General features: G+C 33.9%; 1 protein-coding gene across 1 annotated transcript in view; it reads left to right on the top strand.

Moving 5' to 3' along the window:
* Positions 1 to 7,109: 7,109 nt before the first annotated feature.
* The window catches only part of LOC132942517 (transcriptional coactivator YAP1), a 36,392-nt gene continuing 30,353 nt past the window's right edge, over positions 7,110 to 13,148 (top strand). The window contains exon 1 of the mRNA XM_061010967.1: positions 7,110 to 8,202. Coding sequence (XP_060866950.1) covers positions 7,664 to 8,202 — 539 coding nt within the window. The 5' untranslated portion in view covers positions 7,110 to 7,663. The remainder of the gene's footprint in view (positions 8,203 to 13,148) is intronic.

Here is a 13,148-nt window from a genome sequence, read left to right as displayed (position 1 = left end):
TGATTTCACCAAAATATAATTGATAATATTTCAATTGAAGCAAAACGGAAACGATAGATAAGTATTATAATATTATATTAGATAGTCGGCTATAATACAGATATTATTTAGGTTATATCTGCATATATATAAATGATGCATATGAAAATGCACAGTTTTTGACCTATGGGAACTAAATTTGGCACACATATTTCTGGGAACTCAGATGGGTTGTAAGGATATCTAGAATAGATGGCATGGGTATCAGCTATTATATTATATAAAAGTCAAAGTGTATTACCTATACTGAGGCTTATCTATAGCATCAAAAAATGTCCAACCGATTTTGACGATTTAAGGAAGGTTTAGCTGATAGTAAATAATATTATCTAGGTATGATGCCCTAGTTTAGGTAACAGATTGAACAAATTTATTTTAGAGTGCACTCTATTATGGTTTACCCAGTTTGTCACTGTTAATAATATTAAAACTATAACCACATACAATTTTATTTCTGCTTGCAATTTATTCACGTAAGAGAAAAAAGTTACTGATTACTTATTAGTAGTTATCACTGCCTGCCGCATGTGGATTTCCCATCTCTGATTCATAGTCAATTTGATATAAATGTATAACTTATAATTTTAGTCAACTTAATGTACATTTAGTCTACACTCTACACCAGGAACTGGAACCGAACAAAATAACCGGACAATTAATAAGAACCGGAACTGGAGCCGAACCCTTTATTTTAATAAATAAAGTACCGGAACCGAACAGGAATTTTGAAATTAAATAAGTTATTTAAGGTTCAAAAATAAAATTATTTTATTTATTTTAATTTAATGGTATTTCTATTTATTGTGTATAAACTTTGTATGACATTATATGATCATAATATATGAGTTTTCTAATATTTCTCATACTTAAACCCGTAATTCTAATAGGTATTTAAAATTATTATACTTTTCGGTAAGTAACTAAATTATCTGGAACTGGTACCGAAATTATTTGGAACCGATACCTTTATTTGTATAGTATTTGTATTATAACCAAACCGGAAAAGTTATTTTATTTTTGGAGAACCAGTACCGGATACGATACCGATAAATTAAAAAGGTTCCAGTCCCTGCAGTCTACACTCTATATAGACTCGACTGTAGTCTACACATTAATTGTGATAATATGCGAATGATATTGTAAATCCAAAGAATTAGTTTTAAACAATTATTGATAAATCGATATTTAGAACGGTCGTTTAACAATACCAGCATTGAAAAACATACTTATAGAAACACATTTTGAATTAATCGATCATTTATTTTATTCAATCTATAGGGTTATTACTCACTTGGGTTATTTATAAAAAAGGATAATATAGCTTATTTGAAAACCTAATTGCCGGATATTTCAAACTAATGACGCCTTTTCACAGATAGTCCATTTAGCCTAAGTATACCTATTATCAACACTCGTCTTTATTTGTTAATTGCTCCGTATTGTAAATTATAACTATATTTTTGTATAGTATCCCAAATTGAATGTTTCACAATTAGGTAAATATATGCATTTTAAGGTATAATAAAAAAACATCGGTTTGTAAATACTTTCTTTAAATTTTGTGGAAGAATTATTTTTTATTTAATTAAGAGGGCTTAATTTATCTTAATAGATGTCAGTCTTAATTTACCCTTAGGTATTAAAATGTTTTCAATAATATTATATTTTCATAATACAATTATAATATGTAGGTGTGTGTAACATACCCACGTGAACGTATATATAAATAGCTTTGGTAATCACTTTCAGGTTAAATTTACAAAAATTCTTTAAGAACATATCCATCCAGTATCTTATACAATATATTATTATTATCTATATTTCTAAGACAATAAATGTTACGCATACAAGTATACAACTACATATTTTACCAACTCATTGCAAAAAAAATTTGATGATTTTTGATAGTTATTTTATTGGTACTTGGTAACTTACTGTTGTACCACGATTTAAGATAGACAGTTATACAAACGTATAGATAGTTTATCTTAAATCGTGTGTTGTACCTATATATAACATTATGATTTATGAAGGTAAGGTAGGTGCCTACCTACTATAACAGTTAAATATTATATCAACGTGCAATATTCGTATTTCTCGGTGAATTTATCACAACATCGCATTAGCTCATAATTCAATTTGTATACTTTTTATCATTGTTAAATATTAATACTTGTGACAAATAGAATTTACAAGACGTAAAAACAATTTATATTTAGTACTTACTTATCGGTTTACATAATAATCATGATGTCATTATTTCATTGGTTTTGACATAATGATAAATTGCTAAGAATAATACGGTGAATAAAATATAGGTAGGTACTCCCATTCAACATGCGGTGTAACATATTTTCCTGTCGAATATTATTATTTTTTTTTTTGTTAATCCACTGGAGAAGAACAGCACATCTTCAGCTCTTTTTAGCTCGTCTAGAAATATACCCACACGCCATGGTGTCGTCGTGGTCTTGCAGCGAAAATTCTTATTAATATTCATCCGGTAGTTTATCAGTATAGCCGGATACACTTGCAAAAAGTGAACAAACCAAGTGGGTTAATAACTTCCTACTTAGTCTACTTCCTGTATTATGTAGATGCACTATACGTGCAGTTTTTTTTTTAGTCGATTAAATTTGGAAAACAATACATAATTATGGGTAGGTAGTTTTACTGCAATATTGTGTCTATATAATATTATGTATTTATGTATTATAATACGGTATGTATATGAAAAGAAAACCCGTTACCATTGATTGTGAGTTACTTCACGTCGAAATGCATTATTTCAATAACTAAGTGACTAGGTATATATCATTATTTTATTTAATTATACAGGAATTCTAGATAGGTACTTAGAAAAAATTACATGCCTACATTAAATATATATATAATATACTATATCATATTTTACACGGATGTTATTTTGTTATTTGGCAATTTCCACAAGTAGGTACCAGTACCTATTATTTATTTACACAATATTATTGTCTTTTACAAAACATTGATTATTTTATACCTATTTAATAATACCTATTATAAACTATTTTAAATGTGTTAACATTTTTAATACACAAACATATTATAAAACATCAAAAGTCACGTCTTCAAATTATGTTTTTACCCGTTTAAATCGTTTATTAATATCCATAGTGTTTAGGCACAAGGTAGGTAAGTAATAAGGTTTGTAGTATAATATATTAATATTATGTTTCAAATTTAAATCGTATAAATATATGAAATACCTATATTTGCTACTTTGAATCAGTGGGTAAACAACTGTAGCTGAATAGGTGATTAAATTATTAAATTCTGATTGCCAAATTTATAAAATAGTTGTGAATTTCTTATCTTTTCATTGATAATAATAAAAATTCAAAATATATTAATTTTTTATTTGAATATTTATTGAGTTATATTGAAGTTTATACCTAGGTATACGATCCAATATTTTTTAAAATTAAACTGGGAAAATTATTGCCTAATACATCCAAACTATTGTTAACAATAAAAATGTATGACTATTATTTATCAATAGCTAATGAGATCCGTTAAGTATTATTTTTGGAATGACATGTAATGATTAACGTACCTATACTAGATCTTATATTTAAAACAGGCAGAGGTACTCATAGTTTGTACGACATATCTCCAACTTAACCATTCGAGTGATATGTCCAAACCAACAAGTCAATCTACGTGTGATACTCGGTGAAAGTATATCTACCTACATTACCTACATGTGATAAGGAGAATGCAAAATGCTTTTTAAATTTATTAGGTACCAAATGACCAGATTGTTCAGATGCAAAAAAAACGAAAAGTGCTCCTTCTTATAAATACAAATACTCAGTATTCTGGAAGGGCCTTTTTCTATTGCTGTTTTAAACTGACAGAAAGGCCCCTGGCCTTCTAGAGCCCCAATGAAGCTGAATTTTCCGCATTCCCATAATTACGCCAGTTATTATATTGTAACGTAGATACCTATAGTAGAATTGTGTAAATAAATAATTAAATAGGTACAACTGCGGCGTATCACTAAAAACGTAATCTCCGACGTAACCTAACCATATTATTATATTATTTAATTGTATTTTGTATTTTTGTATTAGATATTGAGCGAAGCAATATTTTAACATAGTTATACAATTTTATTTTTTAACAGAATTAGTTTTAGTAGTTTTGTTATTCTTCAAAAAACAATAATCCTGGAGCCTTACCTAAAGCCCATTTAACGTGTATACCTATGTCCTATATATAATAATATATTAACCTATATTTGTATATTATTATCGACACCACTGTAATAATTGAGTAAATATTCATAAATATTCAATGGTTTTAAATTTCAACATTGTATACCTATCATTGACATATTTCACTTTACCAAATGTACCGAAATACCTTTACCGGCTATATAACTATACAATATATTACAGTTATTCGTTTCCAGTATACAATGAGGTAAAACATAAAACCCTTCCCAAAAAACTGATCCACCCACGACCTTGAGAGAATATTATGTGTCGAATGTGTACCTTTATACAAAAACATAATACGATATACTTATATATACATCTATGGGTATTGGGTTAATACGTATATGTAGGAATGAGCCATGGCATAGAGGTACCTATACCTACCTAACTCAAAGAAACTCGATGTTTGTTGGGTGTAAGGATTACCAGATTACTTATGTATGTATAAATATCTCTCTATACGTTTGCAGGTGATATATTATTACTTATAATGTTTGTACTATAAATTTCACACAACGCCTTGAAAACATTTCGAGCTTCTTTACATCGGTGCAAGCGTCGGTTACTACATGGAACATAATATTATAATATTATCTGATTCGTTTAGGTGTTTATGTTTAATAATCAATAATTAATATTAAGTTTGTGTCTGCTACTCTGTTTGCCTTTTTAGATTTCCTCGACACCGAAACACATGTACGCGAGACGACAACTATAACTATAATAATATTATATTATACTATATATGGGCGTAATTATTATACTTGTCTACGTACACCGTCCGTTGTTGACTTTTATCATCGATCGTTCTTAAACGAAGGTTAATTTTCAAATAATCATATTACAAAATCTCCGATTACTGCAGCGATGCGTGTCAATCAACGGTCACGGGAAACGAGCCCACGTGGTTTGATGATCTATATAGCATTAAACTCTAATAATGATATAAATTGTGGATTATCTCATTATAAATGGTATATAAAATGTTTTATGCAATATTGTGGTAGGACGCCATCGATTTACAAATTACAATAATAATATAATCGGAGATCATTGTCCGAAGACAAGATAATATATGCAGCAGGTACCTATTATACATTTAGGTATAGGCTCTAGACGCAACTGGGTGAATACGTTCCTACACAAGACCTAGCCGGTAACAAAAATAAATATATTAGTTCCTACACGGCGGAAAAGTGATAAATGTAAGTTCCTAAACTGTAAAAAAAATTACTTATGTTAGTTCCTATATCGATTTGCACGTTTTACCATAATTAAATGGTCGAACTGTACTCGGGTTCAACAAAGGGTTATCAACAAAAATGTTCAAAAAATGAAGTTAATTGAAACATTTGTTAACCTCTAACTTCCCTTCCCGCTTGAAATGTAATCACTGGCATACTATTTATTATATTTTATACTTTTAAATTTTATATAAATATATTTTTTTTTATTTCACAAACGCACATACACAATCTATACAATTTTGTACAATAAGCATATAGGATAAGGGTTAAAAAAAACATGGATTTCTTGAATAAGATGCCACCCATTAGTGACACTTAGCTTGGTGTTATATATAGGTATTAAAAATATAATATATTATTTAATGAAATTATTTTTTGTAGAAATTATAAGAAAGTCGTACTTATTGTTATACAGTGAACTGCACTGTCTAAAACAGATGTATTCGAAAAATAGCAAATGCCTGGGTGCCAAAATGTTGTTGCCCATCGGGTGGCAAAATCTTAAATACGGCCCCGGCCCCTGACTGGGTGACTAGGGGGTGTTTAACACCGTCAAATATTTTGTTAGCGCCTCCATATAACTCGAATAATTATCTACTCATATTAGTGTATCGATTTGTATATAATGTGACGAAGAAAAAATGCCTACAGACTAGCATGGATCCAGCAGAACGATTTTCAAACTTATCACTGTTAAATATTGAAAAAGATTTAACAAATAAATTAAAAACTGAAGATATTATCAATAATACATTTGCCACCGAAGACAGGATAAACAGGATTAATCTAGATTATTATGAATTTTATTATAATAACTATATAATTGTTATTGATGTCGTATACAACTAATTGATTATTATTATTATTAAAAATATTGTGTATAAAGGATTCATGTAATTTTTAAAAATATAACACCACAAAAATGTATGGTCTATTATAGTTGTGCCTATATGCATATGGGTAGTGTAAATGTATAACATAAAATAATAAATATTGCACGGACAAATAATAATATACACTTGCACGTGTGTCGAGCATAATGTCTAACCGGATCTATTGCAGTGGGCGGAAATAGAAATGGAAAAAAAAAATTGCTCTTGAAGACTTCCGAATAGGACAGCACGCGTACAGACCGAGAATAAAACGGCGTAGACACACAAGCGCGGGGAAAAAAACCAAATAAATAAAGTGCAATGACGTAATTTATATTGTATACGTTTAACAACTGCAGCAGCCGTACGCGACTCATGTAATTGGACGAAATCCGCCGCCGTCCGTTTATGAATGACCTCTCTTTAGCGTCGTCGTCGCCGCCGTCGTATGCGGCCGGACGGTGTGAATCGCACGCGCGTGCCCCGCACCGGTGTAGTGGCGTTGGGCGGCAGGGCCGATGAATCGAACCTCGTAGAACATCGTCGTTTTACACAGTACACACTACACGCGCGCGGTGCAGTGCTCTACACCGGGGCAGTGCATCCAAAACGGCGGAGGCCCGACGGCATGAACGGCGCGGGCCGCGTGCCGGTATGCGGTTACACTGCGCCCGACGTGTCGAGGAGTCCCCACCGCTTAGACGACTGCGGCCCGCTTGTGTGGTGCGTGCGTGCGGCTCGCGCTGATACTAGTTGCGCCAGCCAGTCCTAGTTGCTACTCGCCAGACAGTTTTGGAGTGAACGCGTTTGTGTTCGGTCCGTCCGAGCCCGTCGGTGAATGCGCGTTTGTGACGTCGTCGAAAATAATAAAACCGTATATCCCGATATTATCGTACTTACAATAGAAAATAATATTTGTTCGAAACGTGACCGAGCAGTCGATGGTAAAATAAATGGTATAGAAACTATATTATAACCGCGGTGACTGCAGGTGGAAAACGGACGTAGTGGATGAAGGCGTTTTTGTTATTGTTGGTTGTTTTTGTTGTTGTTGTTATTATTATTTTTATTGTTGATATTATATCGTAATTATTACTGCATCCTATTATATATAATACGATCGAATAATATACTCCTCTGTGGCCGGTATACCTGTGCATCGGAAACACCATTGCAGCTTGATGTGCACCAGCGGCGGCTGCAGCTGATTGACCAAACACGACCTGCGCCCACCGAAGACGTCAGCATGTCCGGCTTACAGCAGCAGCAACAGGAACAGCACCAACAGGTGAGCATTAAAATGGAACCAATTGGACCGAGCAGCCCTCCATCGGGCGTCAACAGCAACCTGGTAGTCCGGGTGGACCAGAACTCGGAAACAGACTTACAGGCGCTGTTCGATACGGTTCTGAAGCCAGACGGCAAGAAGCCGCTCCAGTTACCGTTGCGCATGCGACAGCTGCCCAAGTCGTTCTTCAACCCTCCATCGACGGGCTCCAAGTCACCGTCCATATCGCACAGCCGCGAAAACTCGGGCGACTCGGCGTTCGGCACTGCAAACGCAGGACCGTCATGTTCAGGGCCGGTTCCATTACACTCGCGCGCGCACAGCTCGCCCGCCTCGCTGCAGCAGACGTATGCTGTCGGAGCGTCCATGCAGCAGCAGAAGCAGCAGCACGCTAAACAGCGCAGCTACGACATTTCCAGCACCATCGACGAGTTGGGCCCGCTGCCGCAGGGATGGGAACAGGCCCGGACGCCCGAGGGACAGATTTACTATTTGAAGTGAGTGCGGTGCGCCGTTTCTAATCTTTTTATCTTCCCTCCCCCTTCCCCCCTCACACACCTTCACGAAACCGTCGTCACCATACACCCACTCCCCTGCCCCTGAGCGGTTCCTCCATCGCCCGCTGCCGACGATTCCCCTTTGGCCGGCCCGATCGTGCCCGTCCCCGTATAAAGCGTTTCCCCGCCGCCGAGACGCGGTTATTTTGGCGACCGCGGTGTCCAGACGCGCGACGCCGCCGGTCTATATTTAAACGGGCGCGCCAGACTATAGCGTCGTCGCGCGACCCACGGCCGAACCCTTTTCTTTTGCGCGTTAATATCGTGTACGATATATTGTGTGTGTGTGTGTGTATGATTATTTATATAGGTGTTTATATCTCTGTTGTCGTGATAATGATATGCAGGGATCGGTGTATTTCAGAGTGTAAAACCCGGAGGTGCTGAAGTCCCTATTTTTCAGTTATTCTACACACGACGAGAACCATCGACCACCCCCACAAACCCCTTTCGATATAGTCTCATAATATGTATTTAATAATGACATTGTTACAGTACACATTAATATTATATTATTGACATATAAAATAAGAACTTGTATTAACGACAAACTGGGTAAATTGTGAGTGAATTAGGGGTGCTAAGTACACCCCGCGAGCCCCCTCCCCCAACTCGCACCTTTATAATGATATGTGTGCAACGTCAACCGGACCAATAACACCGAATCTGTGTATAATTGTATATTGTATATTATACAGTTAACGGATCGCTCGTGCAGGTATATATTACTATAATATATATATATATACTGTAGGTATATGTACGTGCGGTCGAGAGACTCGTTTTCGCGATATTGCTATACCGCCCAACCGTGGTAGTGGTACGCTAACGATTTCGTTACTGCGCAGTCCGTTAATGTATAGCGTATATTTAAGTATAATATACCAATATGCGTACAGACTACAGGAGGGAGTATACCTACCTATATTATGCACCGTCGCCAAGGTATATTTCTCGTGTCCCACTACCCAGACCCGACTGTGATGACACCCTGACAAAGTGGTGAAAACCACCACGCATCGCCGTTTGTTATGTATACGCCTTCAAGAGCGATTGGGAAAGGCAGTTAACAAATATCAATATAGGTAACGGTTTGAACTTTACGAAATTTTGAAATCCTCTATTCTTCAAGACCGCGGTACGTGCCGAGTTTTGGTTTCATATATTATTATTTTAAGAATTTTTTAGACGGACAGTAATATATTATGACGGATAGTTACCACTTGGGTGTGTATAATGTATATAGGTGTATTCCTGCAATGGTATACCTGCAGTGTAACACGTCTATTTATTTTCGTATCCTTTAAAAAAAATATTTCAACTCCGATTTCAATACCGTAGTCGTATAATTGTATAACATTTAAAAAAAAAAAAAAGCGTTGATCGTACACAAATTTTCTCTACTTCGCAGTATTTTTTATATCTTAGCAAAACACAAAATATGACTGTATGTGTCAACAGTCTTATACTTTGTAATGCGTTATCGTTGAACTATATCAGCTGTAAAATAAATAATAATTGTTGTTAATATAAAACAGAAAACTTGATAATGTTTATCTATGCATTTAAAGTTTAATCGTTATTATAGACGACTCAAATCAATTTAAATAGTATTTCGACTTCTTCTATGAATTACAAATATCGATAAATATAGATATTTGTGTGCTTATGATCATTGCGGGTATTGACAATGGTTTTCTGGTATCTATTAAATTTTTCGATATCGCCGGCCCAAGTTCAAATTATGTTTCTTTACCACCGCGCCGCGGCCTGTTCGACCGGATTGTTTTTATTTAAGGTATTTCAAAAATTTGAGTTCCAACTTTAGTCTAATATTGCTTAAAATACAAAATATTTATATTTCATTATTATATGATACATGATATAGAAAAATAATCGAGCAATAAGTGCTATATAGGTAATATATGATAAACGATACACCTATAATATATTATAGTATTATAATACAATATATATATACTGTGTGGTTCCAAGGTAAACGAACAAATAATATTTTATACCAATAGCCAATAGGTAATAATTAATTTGATTAGTAATTATTTTTGAACTTGAACAATATTGTCAATCACGGATAACCATGATTATAATTTATATTATAGATATTATACTGATATTATAACATAGTACTATATTACATACAGATAAATGCGTGCTGCTTAATTACCCGGTAACAATTAATTCGTCGGTGTATACTATAAACTTTTGTTTTAAAAAACTTACTCCATCTATTATGTATTATTAATGGTTAGGTACTCGTTATCAATATCATAATGCATATTATTTTATATGATTTAAACACGTTTGTTGAAATGTGATTATATCGTCTATATATTCTAAACACACGTTAGAATCTAAAACTTAGTATATATACATTTAAAATGTTCGCAATTAATGTATTATTATTATTTTGTTATATCGTTAACAATGAGAGCGGCTTCATCACAATATATAACATCGTTATCTAAAGTCATGGCCAGTTTACCCGTTACATTTCGCATGACGTGTGAATGTGTCTAAAAGTCGCGACCTGCGACGAGTTTTTTACCTACCTACTTATTATATAATATACGTTAGAACCCGCGTTGGAACTTAGGAAGTCAAGAGGCTCAATTTAAAATTCGATGTTAATTTGTAAATTACTATAAAAAGTCTCAATTTTATTATACTTCACGATGTATTTTGGTAATTAAATTAAAATTTTACTGAATGAGGAGATTTAAGAATATTGTGGAGATTTAAAATGTAATAAAACATTTTTAGCAACGTGACTAGCTCAGGTTGATAATTTAATTTAACTCGACACGTTTTTAAAACGCCTTCTTGCTGATACGTGTTTAACTTCTTTGCGAAACAAAAGCACGTTCACAAATAAGTAAGTACTAAAGTACCAATGTCCTAATGACTAATACTAATTATTATTATCTATCCCCAAGATCGCCTCTAAAAATGTCGTCTGAAAAATTGAGTTATACAGATTAAATACCAATGTTTATTTTCGTTGTGTTTTATAGGTTTATAATAAATTATAAATTACCATACGCCTCTAAATTGGGTTCATCGGCTATAATTGTCATCGTCGTACTGTACGGGAAAGATAACAAAATATTAATATATCTACTGATCAAACTTAAACGTACAAAATCTTACTTATGGCACATATCGTTCGTCATTACCTATATTATGTTGATATTTTCATCGTGGGCGTTGAAAATCGCTTTTACTCGAACTGTATAAACGTTATAATATAGACGTAATCGTCATTCGTATAATATCTCGTGTATTATGCTTTGAAAGTTAAATAGCTGTTATTTTGTGTTTTTTTGTTGTACACAATTATACATATAATATATATATATACATACCACCCACGCTCGAGTTCAACGAATAGCTAAAAGCATAATAATAATAATACATAATGTATATATCCTGCTTCTTTGATATTTAATGTCTAATTTAAAAAACTTTTTTAACTTGTACATACAGTAGGTATATACACAATACACTAATAATAATATGTACATAAACTACTTATAGTTACGAGTAATTATTTTCGTACGAATTTCATCACTGGTCAATTTTAGATAAATCTATAATATAAACCATTTCTGTATCATCGTCCTTTTACGGTTATTAAGTAATAAGATAAATAACTCAATTCCATCGTGGTTTTTTTTTAGTATAGAAAATTGAACAATTTGTTCGCAATCGATAAACTCGAAATTATGCGTTTAATAATACGGCGGCGTGTAAAATTGCGGGTCAAACGTTTAAAGCCATTATTAATCCGCGTACCTATATACATATATAAATGTATATATTATGACGACTACAGTTTTTAATATTATAAACGTTGTAGAGCTGTCAAAATATTGACATTTAATTATATACAATTTTAAATCATAGTCTCGCTATACTTTATGATACAAAAACAACTAAAAGAAAAATCTAGGTATGGGTACTACCTACCTATATATATATATATTATATATTACCTATTATACGTGGATAACATGTATATCAAAATCATATAATGTTCGCATTGTTTTTTTAAATTTCGACCAACAGCTAATTTCCCAACGGTACCGGTTTTTGACATTTATGTGTCCAATCACGTGATGTCCTGATGATTCGAACGACGTTAGTAAATTTGTCTCCTCGAAACCGCGGCGCCAATTAATGTTATTGCGGAGTCCGCGTCTCGTGCGATTACGACGCGGAAGAAGCTTATGCCCTACGAATCGCGCTCGCGTCGCGCATATCATTATTATATATTAGACGCGTGTTCTCGTATACAATGCACGCGGGTATATTATACCTACCTCTGTATTCTATATTTTGCAGTATCTGCACTCGATGTACCTCCATATAACGTATATATGTATAATAAAAAAAAGTGTTCGTGTGTCCATGCGCGATATTATATATTATTATATTATTATAATTATATCTTATATATCGTAGAAGAAAAGAAAGCGCGGAGACCCATGCAGGCCGCCGGAGCGGGGTGTGATCGAGGCCACGGCTAGAAGACACGCTCGCACTCGCACGCGCACGCACCCCGAGGCGGCTTGGCAAACCGCATATATGCCGACTTTTTATCCGCCTCGCCTTAAAAAACACACTTACACACACGGGAACATCATATATATATATATAAATATGCCGCCGATATTATACGATGTATATATATATGACGTATGTATGACGTGACGTTTATAATATAATATACTACCGGGTGTGTGCGTGCGCGCGTTAGTTTTGGAATAAAATGCCACATTGCCACCAAACACAACGCTCCTAGCTTGGCCGTCTCGCGAGAGCCACAACCAAAGATGACGAGGGAAAAAACCGTTTGATAATAATGA

Source organism: Metopolophium dirhodum, chromosome 4 (genome assembly GCF_019925205.1).
Source record: "Metopolophium dirhodum isolate CAU chromosome 4, ASM1992520v1, whole genome shotgun sequence".
In the NCBI taxonomy this organism is placed as follows: Eukaryota; Metazoa; Arthropoda; class Insecta; order Hemiptera; family Aphididae; genus Metopolophium; species Metopolophium dirhodum.
This window is presented reverse-complemented; position numbering and strand designations above follow the sequence as displayed.